Raw genomic sequence first — 23,694 nt, 5'->3', positions numbered from 1 at the left:
TCCACCCACAAATCTGAGATTTATTTAGGATTTGAGATGATTGGAGATCATTTAAAATGTGCTGCTTTTCTGTGCATTCCCTTATTCGTTCACACACTTGTTTGTGTGTCAATTATTACACAGCATCACGCACAAATGCAATATCTTATCATGTCACTTTCACATATTCCTGCACGCATACAACATCCATTTTGTATCGCCGTCGTGATGGGGAATGCACTCACTGCCTACTGTCATCTAATTCGTCGTGCTGGTGATTGATGTAATTTGGACCAATCGAGAATCAACACATGGTGACGACAGACTGCAGCGGGAAGTCCTGGCCAATGTGTGTGTGGAAGAGGTGTGTCCTTTGCTATTTATTCTACTTTTGAGAACACTCACTGTTGTACTCTTCTCTCACGCAGCTCACTCCTCTCCCGTCTGTCCACAAGGAGTCTTTAAGTATCACCTGCTGCAACAATGTCGAAAGATGTGAGTATTATACTATGGATGCAGTTTACTGTACGCTGATTCTAAAAACGTAAAATATTTGTGTTTGTTTAGATAGGCCTATTGCTATTCTCAGCGCAGCGCAGAATGCGTGTTTGTCAGAGCCACTGCAGCTATGCTTTGTAAAGCCGCCATTTTATAGCAGCTGGGCCTCGTGGGCTTTGTTCCTACGTGTATCTATGTTTGAATTTCCGGAATCTCAATAAACCCTTGGCTTCAGTAATATCGTATGAAAAGATAACTCATTACATTTACAAATGTGTCTTATGCATGCAATCGGAGGTAGAGTAATCAAAATAACCAGAGCGCTTCCCTAATGGCGGCGACGTCTCCCTTCTCCACCCTGTCCGGTTTAAAAAAAACGTGACGCAGAATTGATTAACAAACTATTCATCCATTGGTAATCGTATGAGCGATATATTGTGTCTGTTCATTTAATTGCACACAATGCTCATACTGACTAGGTGATTGTACGATGATGCTATTATCGTTGTCTATTGTGTGTAGGTACCACGCGAGCCAGAGCAGCTTCGCAAGCTGTTCATTGGAGGGCTGAGCTTCGAGACTACAGATGAAAGCCTGAGGGCTCATTTTGAGCAATGGGGGAGCCTTACAGACTGTGTGGTAAGGTTTCTCTTTAACCCCTTGGTATTGTTTGCTTTGTGTAACTGGAAATCATGCATATTTTGTGCAATACAGGGAATAATTGAAGTTGCTTTCTCTAGGTCATGAGGGACCCCAATTCCAAAAGGTCCAGGGGCTTTGGCTTTGTTACATACTCCTCCGTTGATGAGGTTGATGCTGCAATGACTGCCCGCCCCCACAAGGTTGATGGAAGAGTGGTTGAACCCAAACGGGCTGTTTCCAGAGAGGTATATTGGCTTTAAAATATGTATTTAAACCTGCCATGAGTATTTGACAACAGAGATCCATGTTTAATTACAATTGCACATTTCTTTCATCACAGGACTCAAACCGACCAGGAGCCCATGTGACCGTAAAAAAGATATTTGTTGGTGGCATCAAAGAAGACACAGAGGAGTCCCACTTGAGAGATTACTTTTCTCAGTTTGGCAAAATCGAGGTCATTGATATCATGACCGACCGTAACTCTGGAAAGAAGAGGGGCTTTGCCTTCGTGACGTTTGATGATCATGATTCAGTCGACAGGATTGTTAGTAAGTACAAGGTTTTCTGCCACATATTTATAGTCTCTTACCGAATGGTTTTGAGCGGCTACTTACTTTCCCTTTCACCCTACAGTCCAAAAATACCACACTATCAACTCTCACAACTGTGAAGTGAGGAAGGCTCTCACGAGGCAAGAGATGCAGACAGCAGGAATGGGTATGCGAGTACTTATTTTATTTTTTAAAGAATGAATTTAAGCCAGATTAATCAACTATCTTGTTTAAACGCTGGCACTGTTGATGCACTGAGCTAATGTTGTGGTTTGGTTTAGGTCGCAGCAGCAGCAGTGGAGGAGGCGGAGGTGGAAGGCCCTATGACTATGACAGAGGCTTCAGCCCGAGTAAGACTTTTAAAATGATAATACTTCATGTAGATTCATGTAAATTGACTCAAAAATATTGAGTATGATGTTTTTAAACCTGACTGTTACCCTAGGTGGTAGGGGTCGCTATGGTGATGGTCCTTACAATTCCAACGGTGGTGGTGGTGCCAACGATGGTGGTGGCGGCGGCGGCAGTGGGGGTGGTAAGTGGCAGTTGACTCAGCATATTCTTAAGCAATTGATGGATTTAAAGCTTGGCTTTGCTGAAATAATTTTTAATTTTTAGGATATGGAGGTGGGCCAGGCGGATACAACAATGGTGGAAACAGAGGGTATAACCAAGGAGGTTACAACCAGGGTGGTGGTGGTGGTGGTGGTGGTGGAGGAGGAGGAGGAGGAAGTGGAGGCGGTGGCTATGGAGGAAATGGTTATGACAGCAATGGCTATGGTAAGTGTTAACTAGACAGTATTACATTTGACATCTGTTCTGTCTTCAACATGTGTGTAACTGAATATTTGTTTTCCCTATAGGTAACTGTGGTGGTGGTGGTGGTGGTAGCGGAGGTGGAGGTGGCGGAAATAATTACAACAATATGGGCAACTACGACCCCCAGGCCTCCAACTTTGGCCCAATGAAGAACAACTTTGGTGGTGGCGGTGGCGGCGGCAGTGTTGGAGGAGGTGGAGGAGGAGGAGGAAGGAGCTTTGGCGGTAAGATAAAGAAAAGCAGATGGGAGGATGTATAATTGTTGGTCATAGTTTCTGTAGGCTAAGTTATCCTTTTTCTCTGCAGGTGGCTATGGAGGTGGCTCAAACAACGGTGGTGGATATGGTCGTTCGGCGCGATTCTGAATGTGAAGTGGTAGGTACTTGACAACATGCATGCACTATTCATTTTTGTAACATAAAACCAGAGTTTGTAGTGGCAGGGACTTGTTAAGTTTAGATAAACAGTATTAAAAAAAAAAAAATTAAAAATCACTCTGGATCTCAGGTTCTACAAAGTCAGTGCACAGTTAACAATGTTGTTCCGTATTGTTCAACAGGACTGAGTACTTAGGAGAGGAGAGGAGAGCAAGGAGAGGAGAGCAAGAGAAGTGACAGGGCAGCTGCAGGTTTACGTCCTAAATCTGCTCAGCCAAACAGTTGCGGCAGGTTACAGCTGCTGCAAGAAGAGATGTACAGTAGATAAATCATGGAGGGTCTTCATTTAAACGTTTTGTGTTTTTTTTTTTTTATCGAAATGTGTATCTGGAAAGCAAGCATTCCAATGAGATTTTATGTAGATTTCTTTTTGAGTCTGGTTTTATTTGTATCTGCAAATCAAGCTGAAATAAAGCATCTTTCAGTCTTTTTACAAAGTGTTGTTAGCCTCTTGAGTGGTCTGGGAAAGGGAGGGTTGACTATTACTGTACACTGTGGGATGAGGGACATCATTTGCATATGTGAGGAGCCAAGAAATATCCATGTGATGTGAGAAGACCTGCAATAGTAACTACATACACCATAAGTCAATGTGAAGGGAACATCTACAATTGTGGTTGAGGAATGAGGTGGTGCACAAAATACTTCATCATAAAGAGCCCATCACCTGGTACAGACTACCCTGAGTTCTGCAAAGATCAACTGGAGGATGCTAGCTTACATGCAAAGTCTTTGAGGCTAGTCATGGAAGCCAGCTGAGGGAGAGAAGTAGCAAAACCATCGCCAGGATCATTGAAGCAGGGGAGAGTGAGAACAGAAGCCTGAGGCTAGCATGCAGCAGCTACCAAAAGGCATAAGTGCTGTCTGTAGGTAAGACCAGACTTCTCAACTACTGATAGTATGTATTGCTATTGTGTAGCCGGTAGTAAGTTACGTAGCCCAGTAATGACAATATATTTGTGCAAAAAAAACTTTATTATGACTTCACCAATGTTGACTGGTAAACGTGGCCTTCTAATTGTGCAAAGAGGCCGTACAAATATGCATGCTGTGAACAACATTAATAACTTTTTTTTTCTTTGGTTGCCAGATTGTTATACTTAATTGGTATTTCTGCTTTATAGGAAACTCAACATGGTGTCCAAAACCCGATTCCATTTCTGTGACAATGGCTCAATTCAGGTACAAATCAGTCATTCATCAGAATCTTGCCCATTACTATTTTTAACGCTTGTATATTTATCTTTGATTTGTTCTTCACAGGCTTCCTGATCAATCATGCTGGAGACTTGTTTGTTTTTTTACACTGAAGACTGCTGTGCAGTGTTTTTAAATAAAGTATTTTTACAAGACACCTGTGTTTCAGTCATATGTAAGAACATGAAGTGTACAGTGATGCATATATGGCATGTTTTGTATGAATTTTTTTGTGACCTCCAGTCGGTTTGTATACTTTAAGTCTGCACAATAGGGAAGTATACTGTAAGGGTATTAACAAAATAATCAATCCCCAGTGCCTCAGCATTGCTCTCTTTGCTGCATGTTGGTGTGAGGTACCAGATACATCTTTCCCTCAGCTGTCTGTTGTAGGGCGTAGTCATCTACTGAGTATGGTTGTCCATTTTCATCTCTCAAGTGAGAAAACACCTCTGAATAAAGGTCTGTAAGGCGACATTTAATAAAAGCCAAGCTCCGCTGGAACTCGTGCCTCTCCTGTGCCAGGCGCTCTCTCTGACCATGCAGCTGGTTCAGTTCTCTTTCAAGGTGAATTATGCTCTGAAGCTTCCTTTTCCTGCAGTTCTGAGCTGCTACCTTGTTCTTCCCCCTTCGTCTAATATCTCTGACTAGTGCTAGTTGACTTTCTGTGAGGGTATAATGTGTTAGGAGCTCATTGAAGTCATCCACAGGTAGATTGATGATCTTCGCCATGGGGAAGGGGATCTTCAAAGACATAGCCCGCCGCTCATCTCTGCTCAGTGGTGCAGGAGTGGAGATACTTCCCTGTGATTTTCTGTACATGTTATGTTGGGAGCTCCCTCTGCTGGACACTCCAGAGTCTATGTACAGATCATTCAGTGCAGAGGCCTCTCCCTGCTGTTTTACTGGCTGTGGAATTGGAGCATTACCTTGTGTATGAGAGAGAGTGGGTTGGGTTGAGAAATAAGACTGATCACCTGATTGTAAATATGAGTGAGATTGGTTCTGGTAGTCCATTGGGTAATGGATGTGTGCTCTTCTGGCATGTTCAGCCACACGGTCTGCTTCAACATCACTATATGTCATGCCTATGTCAACACTCTGGTAACCTGATGCACCCCCAACGGGATTATCTGGGGAGGCCAAAGGTGGACTAGAGCCCAGAGACAGACCTGAGTCCGACTCAAGATCATCAGCTGAGCGGGCGTGCAAACTTTGTCCATGTGTAGTCCAAAGCATGTGCCGACGGAGATCCCGAGAGAGAGAAGTGTTTGCCCTCCTGTGCCCTTGACTGCTACCTGACATGTTCATTGGTTCTCTAAGAGCCATGTGCGAGGTCTGTGTGTAGGAAGAGATGGGGATCATTCTTTGATTGTGCGGAGGTTCAGGTCCATACATTGCCTCTGAATGGCTTCTGAGACGATGACAGGAGGGCACCTCTTCAGAATAACATCCATCATAAGTGTCAGCAGGGCCGAGCTCACAAGCAGCAGGAGGCGGCTCCGAATGGGACTGGGCCATCCCATATCCTCCCATAGGGACCATGGGCTCCATAGTTTGGTACTGTGTTGTTTCATAGGAGCCTTCACTGGGGGCTTGAAACTCCTGGAAAAAATAAATAATCAGCTTTATCGGTTATGACTTGTCAATTAGAAATTAATTAGCATATGACACAGTAACAGCATAAAATGATCAAAGGCAATTATAAGGAATTTTACAAATCAATAATGCAACACCATTTTTTGCATTTTATCTGGCTCAATATAGAGCACAGTTTGCCCCCACTTCAGCATGCCACCCATAGCCTATGAAGGCTTCATAGATGTGATCCGATTTCACCTGGAAACAGATGGCTATTGTACGGTGCAGGGGGCCACTAGGAACATACAGCACTTGCCCCCTCTCACAATCTCTTCATCCTACCATCACTCAAATGGGCCATTGTTACTTTCCCCAGCTGAGAGTATTCGTTTTTTAACAGTTAGCACCACATGAAAAGTGGAAAATATGTATTTATTCCAATAGAATTAAATATATATTTTGTTAAGTAATTATTCATTAGTGAGCCAGAACTGTTGTGTTTCAATCTCTTCTTTGAACATGAAACTGAGAATAACACATTATATTAATGGATAAATACCTTCTTATCTGCTGAGACTTTTGGGTTTTGAAAACAATCAATAATTATTATTATCCAAAGTGTCCTCATTTGCACATGGACCCCTTTTCTAACTCAGCATGGGGTATTGTGATAAGGTTACATATTTGGAACATCTGGGATAAAAAAAAAAAACAATGTAAAAAATAATAATTCTACCTGCATTTCTGTGATGGCCATCAGTTCCTGCCAAGCCACATCCATCTCTGTGTCCTGAGGAGCTCCATGAGACCTGGCTCCAGGGAAATTAGCTGACATGGACACTCCCCCACACAGCCTGCCTGGAGTAGCTAATACCTTGTAATAGAAAATAATATTGATTACCGTGTCTATTTTAAGATTTATTATGTGTTGTGGTGTTCCTCTTAAACAAACCTACCTCACAGGTTCTCCTCAGAGGGAGAACATAGTTGGCTGTTGAACACATTCAGGACAGACTCTAGCTGCTATAGATCAACCTGGTGAGGACAAAACAACAAGTTTAATTTCTGCTATTATACATACCCAGTAGCCTATGTTACACTAGAAGAAAGAAAGAAAAAACCCTTCTGCATATCGTTTAAAACCACTACCACACCTTTTTTTTTTTAAACATACGGTAAATAACATATGTAGATTTGTCGGTGCTTCACATAAATGACTGTTTGGGTGTTTTGTAGGTTTTTCGGAGCACACACAGGTTCGGTTTAGTTAAGTTGACTCCTCCCAACAGCTGTCCTGGCTGCAGCTATGCCGACTCCTGATAAGGCAATCTGCGGGAAAACAGCGCTCTCTACAAGACACACTGGGGCCTGATGGCTGCTTTGGAAAACTGTGGTGTCTGACAACATGTCTGCAGACTTCTTTAAACTCTTTTGGTAAAGCTTGACAGTAGCTGTTATTTTAAACTTGAACTTCCATTTGAGTATAAAAAAAGTATTTAAGGTTTTCAGCACATAAATAAACAGACTTAAACACCAACAGAGATGGTAACACTGTATTGAATAGATCCACTTCTCCAATGAACACCTACATACATACAGTACATTTATATTCATACTCACACATATACATGGCTTACAATGACTTGTACATCACCCACATACATGAAAAAAACCAACAGATAAGTTCTTGTTTTATCTATTATTTAGTGTTTTACCCGAATATGCCTGTTTGAATTTTAACCTGTAATAAGAAACCCATTCAGGGATGGGCCAAATGAGCTTCTTGCACATCTTTTTCGTTGTCTAGAACAAACATTTAATTCTCGAAGTTAACAGTCGAAAGGTCACTTAAGTAACTTGCCTATGTCATTCCAAATAACATGCTGATTATTTAAATAGATTTGAACTAATAGAAGTATTCCCATCAATAAATGCAAAATGTGCTCATCAAGTCCCGGGCTCAAGCTCAACTGACATAAATTCAAATGTACTTCTCGGTTTTGAAACAGCCGAGGGTGTGGTTGAAGGTACCTTTATAGTTAAAATTATCTGACATTTAAAAGGGATAAAACGTTTTTTTTAGAAAGCAATCAATGTCAGGTTAATTGGAGTGGTGTATCAAACAACAGGTGGTTCCATTCTGAGGTGTGCCGATTTACAGACTTGGTCCAATTCAATTTTGAAGAGACTTCAATGGTCTGGATCAATAAAATTGTAATAATATCTCAAATATATACATCCAGACATGTATACAAAATGTGGTACATTACAGTACATATTCAGGTATTTTTCATATATTTATTTTTTATTTTTTAATTCAAAATGTAGAATCTTATTTCCTTCTACCAATCTTCAACACAAACCATTTGCAATATTGCTTATTATTTTAGAGGAACTAGTGTTTAAGGCAATGTGATATAATTTACAATATTATAAATATCTTTTAATGTTTAGACATTGTGTGACATTGTTATATTTTAAATCCTGCATTGTGTTTGTGTTATGTTTCTAAAAGCTGTTTCTTTCTCATAATTCACAGTCAAAACTCAAACTTGTCCAGTCAGTATAAGAAGTACGTTTATTACACAGTGAGACAAAACATACCATTGATACAATCTATTTTGTGGAAATACATTTAACTGTGTCATTACATTAACTGTATCTTTTACAACTTAAATGCTTGGAAGCGTGAGCAACAATGTAATTACATTGTTTAGTAGCTCACTTTGTTATATGATGATATAATGAAACATTATCCGACACCTACTTTAATATATGGAAACAAAGTTTTACTTTTAAGTTGAAATGATGTAACCTTTAAGCTAGTTTTGCCTAATAAAAAGAAGAGATCTTAGAAAATAAGAAAAAGTTAGATGAGTATGAACATACCTTAGCAACATTCTCTGCTTCTTCAACAGGTGATGAGTCAAAAATAACTTCAGATGTGAAGCACAATCCTGGTGTTAAGAAGGAAAAAAAAATGAGTAAAAGGAGAAACTGTTCTTTTTTTCACATATGTCGTGATGTTGCTGACTTTTAACAGATCACAAGACGTAAAACACACGAGGCCTCTTGCTCTATCTCTTATTCAACTGTCTGTCTCTCTCTGTTCAGCTGCACTTACAGCCACCGGCATAAATGGGATGGCTCTATGCAGACAAAACGCAATCTTCCTGTAAAGCACCCACACCACAATTTTTTGCACTCTTGTATCCTTAATAGCACACTTGCACCCCAACCTCCAAATTTCCCTTTAGCCCACATGACAAACCACAAACCAACAGTCTGGCATACACCACGACAATCATTCTGTCAGTCCACACTGAGGTAGGTAGATGTTTACAAAAACAAACAAAAAGCTGTAAGCAATTTTAATTCTAATTATATTATGACAATACACACAAAACAATTACGTTAAACGCCCTAAAAGTGAGTGAAACTAGCAGGATTGTTGTCCCTGTCGTGGCCAAACCGTACAAGAACTGTGTCCTTTCAAATCCTCCAAAACGAAAGGTATGAGGAGTGTGATGTGGAGCACCTGGAGCCGGCATTGCACTGAGGGCCTTGTTCGAGCAGGGGTGGGTTTGAGGCAGGATTGAGACTTAGTTTAGCAGAGATGGAATGTACACCCTCCGACAGGTAAGAAAGACTACATTGTTCCTCTATCTGGCAGAGCAACCGCCAAGGGAGAGAGAGGAGCAGGGGGAGAATGGAGGGGAGCGTGTCTTACATAGCAAGTGACCATTAAAATCCCTCACAGAAAAATCCCCTCATTGCCCTGATCTGAAAAACTGTGAGCAGAGAACTCACAAAGACTATGTGTTATGGAGAACTGCTCTATTGTGCAACAGCTTTCACACAAACTGATAGTCGGAATGTTGCTTTTTTATTGTTTCATAGAACAATTTGTCGATAGAAAGCAGTCTGTCCCACAGTGATGATTTTGGAAGTTATCGGCATCACATCAAATATTCAAGATATTTCATGCACTGTAAAAGACCCCCTACTGTATACATTGTGACAACATAGCGGATAGATTTCATTTTTTAAAAGCGATTGTTGATTAAATCACTTGATGGACATGAAATACATGTATGTTAATTCAGCGTCTCTGTTGCTTTAACATAATGCTGCATACAAGGAACCGAACTCCATTTTCTAAAAAACGAAAGAAGCAAAAATAACGGCAGTGTGCAACAAAGGCAAGTAGTACATTCAGATTTGCTTCAAACAACACATAATTGCTTTTTATCAGAAATACAAAGCTGATAAAAACACATATGTCATCTTTAATAAACATACTTATGAAGTTCACTTAATGTGATTTACAGCATTATTCAACTTAATAATACAAATATAAATATTATACGATGGCCTTTTGAGACACTTACAGTGATAATTCACATACACACACATAAGATGAAAAGATAAATATGTTTCAGTACATTTATTCTGAACACTGACCAAAGCTTGACTTTTTTATTGTGAAATAATTATACATTTTAGGACTTGCAATAAACAAAACCGGAGTTACAGTAAGGCTTTCAGTAAGGCACTGTATATTAAAAAACCATGAGAACATGGAAGGTTTTGTCTGGCCCATTACAATATCACATCCCACAGACATAAATCTCAATGTTTTCTTTGTCATTGTTCTAAGATGGAAAAAGTAGGTGGCTGACATAGTCAAGAAAGGTGAATGTCTACCAGGAATCAAAGAAGGGACTTCCCAACCCAAGTTCCTAGCACCCAGCCCCTGACTCAACCACTGCCACAGCATGCCAAGAGCACCCTGTTATTACTGCAACCACAATGGTTTTGAATCTGGACACAGTTCCCAGGTCAACGCCCACTTTCCCTGTTTGTGTTTGTTTGCTTCAATTAGTCTTTGACATCTCTGCTTTCCAGCTTGCCTGAACCTCTCCACATTGTTAGACGTGTTCTTGCTGTAAACCCCCTTTGAATTATGTTTATAATCATTGAGTTTTATTAAGTCTATGTTATGCCAAATGAATGGTTAATTATGTTCGTCCTTTAAGTTGTTCCCTGCCTCCTCTGTGAGTCCTGGTGTTTCTGTGGCAGTTCATTTGTTAATCAAAGATGGAGGAGTGTGGCCTCTTTGGTTTTGTTTTAACATCCAGGAGGCTGTATCAGACATGAGCGAAAACCACCTCGCTTCTAAACAAAATGAATGTGTGCCTTGGGTTGTGGTATCAAAAAGGGAATTTTTTTGGAGTCAGCTTCTGGGAAAGTAAAAAAAAAAATAGAAAGGGCAGATGGAGTATTTTTGTCTTCTTACATTGATAAACTAACAAGTCAGTATCTTGATTGGAATTGTAAAAAATAAGATATTCTACTCATTTTCTATTGTTAATATTCAACCTTAATACAAACAACACTGCAAATTGGAGAAATACAAATGGTAACCTGTGCAATTGTTCATTGTGGTACTCAACTCTAAAGGGTTTGCAATTTGATCAGCTTACAGCATATAGGTGGACTGTTCAGCTAATATCTAGTTTCACATATTTGCCTGTCCTATTGTGAATGATTTTAAAGATGCGTAATGTAATTTGTACATTTTTGATCGTTTTCAATTAAGCAAATGCATAATTGCAACTGTAGATTCAAATATAAATGGGATTTATAGAAACCTTTTCATCGCTGTAAAGATGGCCACATATTATCACTACCTGAAAAAGGGCAAATGAGGAACCTAAATATGCAGCATCATTCTTCTGAATGTCTCAATACAGTCTGCCCTTATCTCAAGATGTTCAGATTAAGATAACGTTTGTAACAAAAGTACCTTATTTCTTAAGAGTTTTCAATATTTTCACATATAACTAGTGATGGAAAACACAATTACAAATAAAAATAGGTAAACAGTTTAATTAAACAGAAACAAGTGCTTTGTTTTTCTTGAAGAGATGTGTTTGTGTGCATGAGTGTTTATATGTAATTGCATATTTAGGAAATGTGTTCATAAGATTAAACATCAAGTCTTCTACAGACAGAGGGAAGGTAAGGAAAGGAGGATGTTGGTTGGCGGAAGCTCTGCTTAATGCTGATAAAAGAAGCACTTGGTTCTAAGGAAGGGAACTGCTAACTGCTGTGGTTGCTGACTGAGAGCAGCCCTATAACTTCATGTTATCTATTGCTACATTTCAAATGTATTTATAATTTTCATATTTGTGAGAAAAGTCCCTCAACGTATAGTTGCATATATTTTATACAACTAAAAGATATCAATAGTGTGGTTACATGTTTAAGCCAGCAGAATTACATATATCATTCTCTCATTGCATGTTCATTCATCTTTGAAGCAATCAAATAACTTTCATTCTGCCCATCTTCAACTCTGCCATCATAAACATCGTTTTGAATGATTTTAAATAGATATAAAGGTATGTTTGACTTCTAACATCTGGGAATCTTTTAACTCATAGGTTCAAGGCAGCATAATGTTTTATCTCCAGACCGGGTCATTTTGAAATCTTAGTGGTGGAATTGAGTAAACATGGTGCAGTATTGCAACATTTCATGGTGACCCGCAGTGGCATGTCAGAATAGTTATTTTTTGCGATACACTTTTTGGCAGTTATATAATAGCTGTACACCACTAGTTTTCAAAACATAGATATTCCAGTATTATTTCAAACTCAAGCCTCAGAAAATATTTTACAGTAAGGCCCAACAGTGATGTCATTTATGGAGTGAAATACAGGGAAATCCCCATCAGCCTGGGTTTCCATGCTTCCCAGAAGTGGGAACTAAGATAATTGGGGTTGGTTAAATGTAGGAGGATCCTGAAAAAAGATGTTGATGAGTACAAGCAAGCTAAAACGGCTTGTAACCTAAATGAGTTTTTCCCACATTTTTTTGTATGTTACCATGGAGTCCTATTTTTCAGTTTCCAAGTTTTTAATGGTACATAACACCCTGATAATTTGGTTTGATAACGATAACCATGGTAGAGATTTGAACTCTATATAGCCAAATATAGTTTCTTATGTGTTTGTAAAGTTACTTGAGAAATGTAATATCTTACAGCTGTAGTTACCCTTTAAATGTAACGGAACTAAAATGAACTACAGTTACAAGTAAAAGTAGTTGAATATAGCCATAAATGAATTAGGAATAGAATGTAGGAAGTGAAATAAAACATAAGATTTCTTGTGTGCCTAGTCGGCAGGACATTGCACCTACAGTGGTGTAATGTATTATTAAAATACATTTACTCAAGTACTGTACTTAAGTACAATTTTGGGGTACTTGTACTTTACTTAAGTATTGTATACTACGCATACTTATAGTCCGCTACATTGTAAAATCAAATATTGTACATTTTACTCTACTACATGTATTTAACACAATTAGTATAGTAACTTTACAGATTCAATTTCTTAAATACAAAATATAAATAAACTAATACATAAACTATATCAAGGTTCAAGGTTCAAGGTTCTTTATTGTCAATCTGAATACAAAATATAAATAAACTAATACATAAACTATATAATTATAGGTTAGGATATCCAGCAGCATTATATAAATTAATTAAATTAGCCCCACCTTTACCAGCTGTGATGAACACATTGATTCATGAATGATAACAATCCAATCATTTAATATGATTCTTAAATGGGACATTACACACAATAAGTCATTTTACTTTTGGTAGGCTACTATAAGTATATTTTTGATGCAAATACTTAAGTAGCCTACTTTTACTTAAGTAAGATTTTGTATACAGGATTGTTACTTAGGTGCAATATCTGAGTACTTCTTCCACCTCTCGTAGCCTAATACAATCTGAATTAAAGACCAGATAACTTTTATGTTTTACTTTCATGAAAAAAGGCTCACGGTTGGACAAAAGTAAGGTTCATGGAGATTTTACAATGTTTGACTTTATCTTAATTAAGGACTTAATCAGATTGCAACGTTTCCCAATCAAGGGATAATTGATCTTGTATTAATATACTTTCGTCAACATTAAGATGTAGCTTGTTTTATTTTCTGGCTCCACGCCCTGTACTGTATAATAATGCTCTTTGCCCTGTGTCCACAACTCAGGCTGTGCGTCAGCCAATCAGAAAGAGCCTCATTTACTGAACGTAATACGTAGCCGCAGCAGTAGTAGCTAGTAGCTTGCTAGCTGGTTAGCTTACAAGAAAGAAGATGGATTCTCCCATACTGGTAATGTTTGCGAATGTATTCATGTGTGACAGTGTATGTGTTATCCAAGCTTAAACTCATAACTATCTCACATACCCGCATGTTGTTGGTTTCAAAACGTGGCGATGTAAGGTAATTTAACTCGACAGGGAGCTAGCTTACTAAAGTAGTCGGTTTGGCTAACAAGCTAGCCAGTGAGAAGTTAGCTTCGGGTGTCTGTGTTTGTTGGTGATGTGGAAGTGTCATGTCTTCCTTTTTATATTCGCAAATAATCGGTTATTTGTATCAACTTGGTAACCCTGATCAGATAGCTTTCGTTTTATTCATCCATTGTTAACGCATACAAGGCTGACCAGTCGGAGTTTGATGTTACCAGATATTGTTTATTTCGAGAAATGTTTTATAATTACTGTCCCTTATTAATCATACTTGCGTTGAGCCATTGCATCATGTCTTCTATGTTAACAGGAACCATCCTTGTACACTGTCAAAGCCGTTCTGATTCTAGACAACGATGGAGACAGGCTTTATGCAAAGGTATGAAGTTGTTCAACAAAATGACCCTCATTAGTTTAACTTTACTTTAGCATTTTCTTGGTGAACTTCTAATTTCTTGGGCCAACTGTAATATAGGATACACATGGTGATATTCATGGTGATGTATCAAAGCATGTTTGTCTATAAATAACTGTATATATTGAATTATCTAATGTGAAAATGTATTTATTTTGTTCTAGATGCTCCTTTAAATATTGATTTTGCAACTCGTAAGTTGTATATAGGGTTTTCAAAGCTTCTGAAAATTCCGTGGGAGCTTAGGAAGTGTTAACATTTTAAACTATGAAAAAATGTTTTATAAATACGAAAGGAAAAATACAGATAAAAACACAATACTGAATGCAGTACTAAAGAAAACAAATTGAACCTTGCAACCAACAATGTAATTACCCTATCAATGATCAAATATCCTTTTTTTCTCTTCGAAACACCTCAAGTTTTTTCTAAAACTAGTAAAAACACATCAGAGAACCACGCTGGTAAAAAGTAATATATTCCTTAATTATCTTCAAAAGAAGCACTGCACTTTATTTTAAGGAAAATATTAAATATCTCCAGCCTTATCATTTTAATCAAAATTCCACCTTGTTAAATTGGGCTTTGGGTTATAGATTTACATCATCAGCATATAATAACGTATTCTTTTAACATCTATCTACAGTATTATGATGATACATACCCGACAGCGAAGGAGCAGAAGGCGTTTGAGAAGAACATATTCAACAAAACACACAGGACGGACAGTAAGAAATCTTCACTACACTGCAGGCTGTCACTTTCCTGACTCAGAACATGTCTATTACAATGCGTTGTTGCTTTTTGTGTGTCTATAGGTGAAATAGCATTACTCGAGGGCCTCACTGTTGTCTACAAGAGCAACATAGACCTCTTCTTCTATGTGATCGGAAGTTCACATGAAAATGAGGTAAGCATTATTTTTAAGATTTTATAATGAATTATTATTATTATTGAGTAAGATTCGTAACCCAAATAATGAACAATGTCACAGAAAGCCAAACCTAGCAAAAGTGTTAGTATTCCCTTAATATTTCTGAGAACTGGGGTGTTTTTTTAAACGTATGACATGAAACAAAAATGTGTGACAATAATAGTTTCCCAAATGTTATATGATACTACAGAGCTGTAACCGGCTTGAGCAGTCATTTATAATGACTCATCATTTTACACGGCCCAATCTCTAGTTTACATTTTTCTGTCAGTCAGTCTTTTCTCATTTTGGTGACAAGATGTGTTGAATAGCCTGCCGAGTTAAAGTACTCTTACGCTGTACTTTTACTTCGTGTCACTTATAGTTTATTCCATTTTATTTGTTGTGTTTTCACCACAACATTTATGTGAAACAACAGATGCATGTTCAGATAAAAAAAGAAATAATGGATACGCTGTTTTTCTCAACCACACAATGGCTAGTTTACATTTTATCAGAGATGTTATGGCTTTGACTTGATGAGCACATTTAATTTATTGGTATTGCCCCTGGTCTGATTTTTTTTGATGATCATGTGCATATTAATATTGAGGCTAAAAGTGCATGTTGCTATAAATAATCTGTGTAAATGTAAAATAAGCTGTCTTTGGTTGGGGTTCACTCATTTTTTATTTTACAAAAGTCTGCAATACAAATAAGTTAATTTGTTATAAAATACGTCATTTATTTGTAGCCACAGTAATAGAGTACAGATGGAAACCAAGTTTCGCTTAAGTAGAAAATGAAAGAAATATTGTGCCTTGAGGTCCAAAGAAATTATAGTGAAAACCATCAAATATGATTACACACATGATATCTTTTGAGTGTGTTTTCTTTCTAGATGATAAAAAAACAATGTGCGCTGATAAGAGATTAACAACATCTAAAATTTTCTTTTATTCTCAACAGCTTATGCTCATGGCTGTTCTAAACTGCCTCTTTGATTCGCTCAGTCAGATGTTGAGGTACGTTTCGGCAGCTGTTATTTATCCTTAATCTCTTCAGCAGAACTTTTTTGCTATAAATCTTTGTCTAATGTCTAGAAAGTTATTCTTGACATGCATGTTTTTGTGTAAATTTGCAGAAAGAACGTTGAAAGGAGGGCCTTGTTGGAGAATATGGAGGGCCTCTTCCTGGCTGTGGATGAAATTGTAGATGGAGGGTATGTGCGAATTGAACGGCTTGAGACTTTTGATGCCAAGCCTTGTTAAAAAGACAACAGCATTTTCACTCTTTGATTACTAATTGTTGGTCTGTCTCTCTGCTGCCTCCTGCAGGGTGATCCTAGAGAGTGACCCACAGCAAGTTGTGCACCGTGTGGCTCTCAGAGTAAGCTCCTCTTCTCTCAGAAATATTCCAAAAAGTTTGATCTTGGTTGTGCTGGAAGTAAACATAATATAAATGTGCCTGTAGGGGGATGATGTGCCTTTGACCGAGCAGACAGTCACCCAGGTGAGAAAGACATTCCTTGCTCCTCTCTCTGCTATAATGTTGAAAAGCTCCATTAGTGTATTGACCGTTAAAGCTCATTACATCAGAACCTTGTTCTCGTCATTCTCCTCTACTTCTACTTTGTCCCGTGCCTCGAGGTGTCACACGCTCTGTTATCTTCTATGCAAAACAGTGTACATGCTTACTAATTATTCAGCGTTAAAGTATTGGTTACCCTCGGAGGTTCCTGTCTTTCAGTTTTTACACGAGTCTGCCTGCGTGTTAGTGTCTTGATTAATGTTGTCATTTAAGAGGCCTGAGACCGGCTACCACCATCCCTCCTCCGGCCGTGATTAATGGCTGTCCCCAATCCCCGTTCTTTATGGTTATGATTCGGTTTTCATTCAACGAATTAGGATGATTAATTAGGTCTTTCATATTTCTCTTCATTTACATTACTCGTTCATCATTCTTTATCCTGTTTTTTTAATAATGCTATATACATATTTTTATCATTCTTCCTTTTTTACCTCTCCAACAAGATGCCATTCATTCTATTTTCTGTGTATTTGATACACTTTTCTGGGTTATCTAACACTGCAGCCATTATTATAATGTCCAGTACAGTTACATTTTCTTGTTGGAGATATCTGCTTGGTCAAACCTAGTTTTCGTCTACAGGTTCTTCAGTCTGCCAAAGAACAGATCAAGTGGTCTCTTCTACGGTAGAGCCCCCGCTGCACCGGTCGACAAAATGAGCCGCTGTACGGTCCAGTCTTTGTGGCACTGATCTGCATTCTCCTTCTCATTTCCACTCCTGAAATCAAAGCTGTGAGGAGTACCACTGGCTGATCCAGTCACACTCCCAGGACTACTGCTCAATTCTTTCCTTTATTCTATTTTACAGGCATTGTGTAACATGAGGATAAGATATGTTGTACATTCCATTACAAAGACTGTTGTGTTTGTTTTTGCAATACAGAATATGGTTGTTTATACCATCTGTCTATAAACATTGATAAACCTCATCATAGCCTGTGGTAACATTCCTCGAGTCTTCTTACACCAGAATTGTCTCCCGTTTGACAGCACCCGGTCATCTTACTGTACAAAGTATTGAGGCACTATCTTGACATTTAATCCACATGAATATTGTGATTGAAAGTGTAAAACTAGTACTGTAGTTATACCGATGATCACAGAGGTCTGTTTTGAATCTGTTTCGTCCGGGGATCTTCCATTCATCAGATATACATAATAAATGTTTGTTGACACTGATGTGTGAACAGGTTTGATGTCTAACATTACCCTTTGTCTGTGCATTCTTCGTAATTGTTTTAATGAATGTGTAATTGTTGTGAACTGTAGACTAGCTCTCTGTGTGGATGTGGTTTTTCATACTTTTTATGTGTATAGAAGTAGTACAAAATGGTATTTCCTTATTTCAGAGCTGCCATGCTGTCTGCTCTTTGTTCTTCAGGGCCACAGCGAGAGCCAGAGCCACTAGAGCAAGGGCTCCACCTCCTGGCGTCTGCAGCAAAGTGCCAGGCTGAGGGACATAAATACTGTAGACAAGAAGGTAGAGAGGGGAGGGGACTCATTCATGCCGCTATGATCAGGAGCTTCCTCCGTGCTGTGTTGCTGTGACATGCAGATAGTTTTATGGAGTCATACTTGATTCATTTCTGCTCTGTGGAGACATACTGTGCAACATGAATTGTGTGCTTCAATGTATGCACCCCCACCTTCACACACTAACCTCATACTCCATTGTAATGCAGATGAAGGTTACACATGAGAGAGAAATAGATGCAGGAAAGGCCAATACATCATGTTGGTACCTGATGCATATTACAGGAGAAGAAAAGATCCGTATGCACTCTTCTATCTAGTTACCCACGTATGTTATGATGATCACATGAAGGTATTTCGTGTCAGGAGAGATTTGTGTTAGGGCGCAAATAGATTCAACCATGCTTAATACAGACCATATTAGGGAGCTGGTATTGTTACATCCTCCATGTTAAATCAGACCCCACCCCCTATTGTACTCGGCATGCTGGGACTAGTCAAGACAGCCCGAGTCAAAGGTCACTTAGCTGCTGTTTGTAGCCTTTTTTTAAACTGGTCTGTATAACGCATTTGCCTTTTTATCTTTCTTCATCATACAGCAAATCAGATAAATGAATGCTCTTGATGTAGAGATGTCTATGGCCTGCAGCAGTTTGTGGAAAGGATCACAAGGAGCGGTAATGTCAGATTACAGAATGTAAATTGGAGCATTTTGCGCCTCTTCCACGGGCAAATAATCAGTTAAATCTTGCGGTTATAGCACCCTCAGGGAAATTGGATAGGATCTGCTTATCTCAATCCCAAAATGTAGGACAGAAAACAGCACACAGGGAGGTATTGTAATGCACAGAATAACTGCATTGTAATGTGCACATACTGTAAGGTTCGTGGAGTATTTATTTTCTAAGGAAATTACATTTGAGTTATTCAGAGACAGATGACTTAATTGGTTTCAGCTCAACATTACGGTACATTATACAACTAATAAATAGCTTTCTGTATGTTATGTATCAATCACAGTTAACTGCTTGCAGACAGCAGTTGATGTAAAACAGCCCAACATAATGTGTGTGTGGTTGTGCCAGATGCATGTGGGTTGATGTTTTCACATAACAGAGAGGAGTGTAGTCAATGAAACTGTTATTGTCTCTGACCTGTGGACCTTTTGTCTTGGCTTTGCTCCAGTTTGATTCAGCCCTTGAATCTGTGGCTCTTTATGGCTACAGAGATAGCATGAATGGAAGCCATGTTGATGTTACTTTCCAAGTGTTTTACTGGAGAAAGAGCAGTAAGAAAGGGTAAGGTAATCATTATAAATGGACTCCATTATCGCACCAGTTTACTGTTATCGCACCAGTTTGCTGGTATAATGAGGACAGCTTCTGTCTCGGTGTGTGGTTTCAGTGAGGGAGGGGAAACATGAAGGTTAAAGAGGACGAGGTTAGTAGAAGTAGACGGCAGTAAATGTGATTAGACGAGATCCCAGGGAGGGCACGGCGGAAAAAAGAGAGGGTTATAACAGATCCCACCCAAGGTGCCTGACCAGACCCTCACTTTTAATCTAAAATAGCCCTGCAGCACCATCGGGGGCGCAGTCGCTTGCTTTCATCCACTAATTACAGTTGCCCCATCATAAAAAAACAGCAAGGTAATTGATATTAATTATACAGGCATGAGTATAACAGTTTAAAACGCCATGGCTTGACATGCTGTACATAACATGCAGTAAAATTGTCAGAGACGTGTGGGCTAGAGCCTTGTAATTGATCGATGCATACAGTGAAAGAGTCGCTCTCTTTCTCTTGTGTGTATGTGTGCGAGTGGACTGTGTGAATTAGAGTCAATAAATTATCATCATCTGTAAGCTTACAGAGTCTTTATGTCATAGTCAATGGGCCTGAGCACCCATCCAATGGCTTGCCCTGCTAAAGAGAAACAACACTAGGGAAAACAATGACAGCATGTTGGATGCACCGCAGTAAACGTATTAAAGGAAGTGTCATTATATCGTCTGAGCAGGACAAAGGCCAAGACCCACATGATGTTTAATGACCTAGTGTATTAAAATTAACAAGGCCATTTTACTTCTACTGCTTTCTCGTTTCTAGCCAGAAAACATTACCATCATGATACATACAATCTGGAAGGAAAATACCTGAATTGGGAAATCCTCCTATCCGTTGTTTATTGATGCATTTACTCAGTCAAAAAAAAATAATACGCCACCCTTTATATCCGCAAAATCATTGTAAACATTTGAAATAGGTCATTAAAGGCTGCTCAAAGCACATATGATTGTGTGTGTGTGCAGAGAAGGAGGTACGGGCCTGCTCCCCTCGGCAGCCTGACGTGCTTTATGGCCCCAGTTGCCCTCTCTGGGTGTGTTAATGGATTCCCATAGAACGGAGAATCATGGCCACCCCAGGAAAATCCAGCCAAAAACAACACCACCACCATTGCTCTCTTGCCTGCCTTTGCCGTAACTCAACACGCTGTTTATGTTTCTGACCAAGGAAAAAAAAATTCATAGTAATGACATAAGATGACTATAAATTCTGATGCTAATGTTTAATTTTTTTTGTTGATGTAAGATAAAAATGTCACCGCAGATGTGGCTGGTTTATTGGATGTCGTTACAGATTGGTGAAAAAATAGTGGGCTTTGTTAAGGAAAATATTTCTTCTTTGGTTTGGATCAGCTTTGCCAGTAATTTTATGATACCTTTAAGATTTATGACATGAAAATGTTCAACATTGATAGGATAATGAAAGTGCGCCACCAAGGGCATTGTTAATCGAGAAAATATTCTACTTGATGTGATTTCCCTCTGCTGTTTTCCTCCAGTTTTCTTGTGCCATTGCAGTGCATCACTCTGTGAAGAAGAGGGATAGTGCAAGCTTCTGGATGTGAAAATGTGGAATTGGTTAGATGCAGCAGGACTATTTTGTGTTTCTTTGGGGTTAGATGGCAAAAGAAATCCTGCAGCGTCGAGGCTCAGGTTTGCTGAGAGCTAACTCCATCATCCTCTGTAGCTGCACATCTGGTTTGCGGATGGGCTCGACTGGACTCTGCCTGTAATCCAGAAGGCAGCGTGTAGCCGGGCGCCGGCTGCTGCTGCTACTGATGGTGCTTTGTCATGACAGACAGAGGTTACTCGGTTACGGCTGTAATCAAAGAGTCAACACCAAGTTTTGGTTTCGCAGTGATGCAAAAGAAGCACTAAAGAATGGCCATCTATCATTTTCACTGTATACAGTCAACATTAGACACTGTGCTGGCAGTAAAGCTTTATGAGCGTTTCTGCTGGTGGTATTCCACTGCCACAGCATCCATGAGGGAAACATATTGTCTGCTTCTCCTTTTTTTTCTGGCCACGTTTAGTCTTGTTTTGCTAAAAAAAAAAAAATCTCTGAAAGCCATTTACTGTTTTATTTCGGTTTGTGTGTGAAGGTTTGCAGCAGGACCGAAGGATGTACAGAAAAGCATTTTGTGGTGCAAAGATCTGAACCCCATATTTGCTCCCTCCTCCCTCTGTCTTCTAGTCTTTCTCACTTTCTCCCCTCCCTCCCCATGGATTCCCCAACCACACCACAACACCGTTAACAGACGCGGCCCTGACAGATTTACTGCCATCGTCTTTCCATTGGCCGCCAGGATGACAGCAAAGATTTAATGCCGCCTTCTCATTGGCCAAGACTTGGCAGGTTAATTTATAGGTGCACTGTGATTTGATGCCTTCTGCCTTTGAAGTGAGTTACAGCTCTGTCGCTTATAGGACACAGAAACGGTGTCAGGTTGCAATCGTAAAACCTTATCCCTGAAGGGAGGTGCGCTGGAGTATAATAGTCCTGACGTCATGAGAGAAGAGACCTTCTTGTGAGCAAAGAGGAAGAACAGAGAAATGTGGGATACATTAAAATGCTAAGTGTCCAAGAAAAGGCTTTAAATAGGTCAAAACATATTCTGCTAATGCCAGAAAGAGAAACTCAGTAATGTTGCAAAGAGAGAGAAATGGGAAAGTGCGATTGTGCACGTCTGCATGCATTCAGTCACATCTTGCCTGGGATTTTAGGTATTTATAATTGCACGGGAATGTGCATTTGTCTTCTCCTCTCATTCCACATCTCTAACGTTCTGCAGGTTTTCGCTTGACTTTAGGGTCAGAAGATCCTAAGTGACAGAGTAAATCATGCGTATATCTCAAAGCTGATCAACAGCAGCAAACTGCCAAAGTCACTTTGGCGTCTGACTGTATCCACTCACTGCAGCCCCGGTGTTCGTGCAACGCCATCATCTATCTGCAGCATATCTCTTCATCAGCCTGAGAGTTTATCCTGACAAGATCAAGAAGAGCGAGAGCGTGGCCCTGTAACAGCCTTGACCCATGGAAATCTCTAAGGGTAAAAAGCATGGCCGCCCCTGCCCTGTCTATCAACCCCCAGTGAATTCATGCTCCGTTTCCCTTGGATATCAAATCCCTCTCTTTACTCTTTCACTTCACACTTGAGGTCGTCTGCTCAAGTGGAAAATTGTCGGAAAATAAAGAGACAGAAGAAAGCCATGGACTTGCCTTGTCAAGTGGGATTGCATAATTTCACCAGAGACCTTCTCTTGAACTTGATAACTTGGGGTTACACACATGCCTTCTGACAAAGTACCATGTAAGAGAAAGAAAACAGGTTTTACATCCTTAAGAGATACGATCCTTCTGAACTCAGGGGAATGATTGATAGTTCGGCGGTGTGTTTGAAGAGGTTGAGACAATTATACGTGGATGGAGTTAACCATTTCAGTGAGGTTTTTTCTGTTAAAACATGCTCTGTTTGTTTACCTTTTTCTGCTGCCCTGTTGTTTGTAGTATTAAAAAAAAAAAGAATGCCCTAGTTCTTTTACCCAATCTGCAGCTTTGCGGTAACTAAACATGTTAATTTAGATAAATGTTTAGAGGAAAGGAATTGAGAGAAACAAATGGGTTTTAATATCAACTCTCCCAATATTGGTGTATTTCATGAAACATAACAATTCTTGGCTAGAAAAATGTTCCCCAGTGGAGTGCAGCGCTGCCAGCCCCTCCGAAGCCCAATAAGGACTCTTGTTGTGGCCGGTTGGTTGTTCCCTAGAGAGGCAGCTCAGTCCAAAACATGTTTCAACAAGATGTAGATTAATAGAGAGGCGTAAGGCCAAGGCATGTTAATGTATCTGTCGAGGCTCAACGCACCTCCTGTTGGAAAGTGATTTTTACACAGTCGGCAGGGCG

At 39.4% G+C, this 23,694-nt stretch overlaps 3 protein-coding genes across 5 annotated transcripts; 2 read left to right on the top strand and 1 right to left on the bottom strand.

Moving 5' to 3' along the window:
- The first annotated feature begins 364 nt into the window (after positions 1 to 364).
- hnrnpa1b (heterogeneous nuclear ribonucleoprotein A1b) lies at positions 365 to 4,283 on the top strand. 2 transcript variants are annotated; one of them, XM_034144784.1, is made up of 13 exons: positions 365 to 474; positions 1,000 to 1,116; positions 1,218 to 1,364; positions 1,460 to 1,670; positions 1,756 to 1,839; positions 1,955 to 2,023; positions 2,119 to 2,208; positions 2,292 to 2,453; positions 2,537 to 2,716; positions 2,799 to 2,867; positions 3,052 to 3,799; positions 4,054 to 4,111; positions 4,193 to 4,283. In XM_034144784.1, the coding sequence occupies exons 1-10, from the start codon at positions 463 to 465 to the stop codon at positions 2,855 to 2,857; spliced, it is 1,131 nt and encodes a 376-aa protein (XP_034000675.1). In that variant the 5' UTR covers positions 365 to 462; the 3' UTR covers positions 2,858 to 2,867; positions 3,052 to 3,799; positions 4,054 to 4,111; positions 4,193 to 4,283. The 2 variants fall into 2 exon arrangements, with proteins under 2 accessions (XP_034000675.1, XP_034000676.1); XM_034144785.1 differs by lacking the exon at positions 3,052 to 3,799.
- A 42-nt stretch (positions 4,284 to 4,325) lies between these two features.
- On the bottom strand, positions 4,326 to 8,824 carry nfe2 (nuclear factor, erythroid 2). Of its 2 annotated transcripts, XM_034144782.1 has the most exons (4): positions 8,597 to 8,824; positions 6,664 to 6,742; positions 6,444 to 6,581; positions 4,326 to 5,731 (listed from the first exon to the last, which is right to left on the bottom strand). In XM_034144782.1, exons 2-4 carry the CDS (start codon positions 6,709 to 6,711, stop codon positions 4,448 to 4,450), a joined length of 1,470 nt encoding a protein of 489 aa, XP_034000673.1. In that variant the 5' UTR covers positions 6,712 to 6,742; positions 8,597 to 8,824; the 3' UTR covers positions 4,326 to 4,447. The 2 variants fall into 2 exon arrangements, with proteins under 2 accessions (XP_034000673.1, XP_034000674.1); XM_034144783.1 differs by lacking the exon at positions 8,597 to 8,824 and having other exon boundaries at positions 6,444 to 6,574; positions 6,664 to 6,744.
- A 4,983-nt stretch (positions 8,825 to 13,807) lies between these two features.
- copz1 (COPI coat complex subunit zeta 1) lies at positions 13,808 to 18,172 on the top strand. The gene is made up of 9 exons (XM_034145408.1): positions 13,808 to 13,909; positions 14,357 to 14,425; positions 15,108 to 15,189; positions 15,280 to 15,371; positions 16,344 to 16,399; positions 16,519 to 16,596; positions 16,712 to 16,763; positions 16,848 to 16,886; positions 17,547 to 18,172. The coding sequence occupies exons 1-9, from the start codon at positions 13,892 to 13,894 to the stop codon at positions 17,592 to 17,594; spliced, it is 534 nt and encodes a 177-aa protein (XP_034001299.1). The 5' UTR covers positions 13,808 to 13,891; the 3' UTR covers positions 17,595 to 18,172.
- The last annotated feature ends 5,522 nt before the right edge of the window (positions 18,173 to 23,694 follow it).

This window comes from Trematomus bernacchii, unplaced genomic scaffold, assembly GCF_902827165.1.
Source record: "Trematomus bernacchii unplaced genomic scaffold, fTreBer1.1, whole genome shotgun sequence".
In the NCBI taxonomy this organism is placed as follows: Eukaryota; Metazoa; Chordata; class Actinopteri; order Perciformes; family Nototheniidae; genus Trematomus; species Trematomus bernacchii.
The sequence above is the reverse complement of the archived record's forward strand: the minus strand, read 5'-3'. Positions and strand labels throughout refer to the sequence as shown.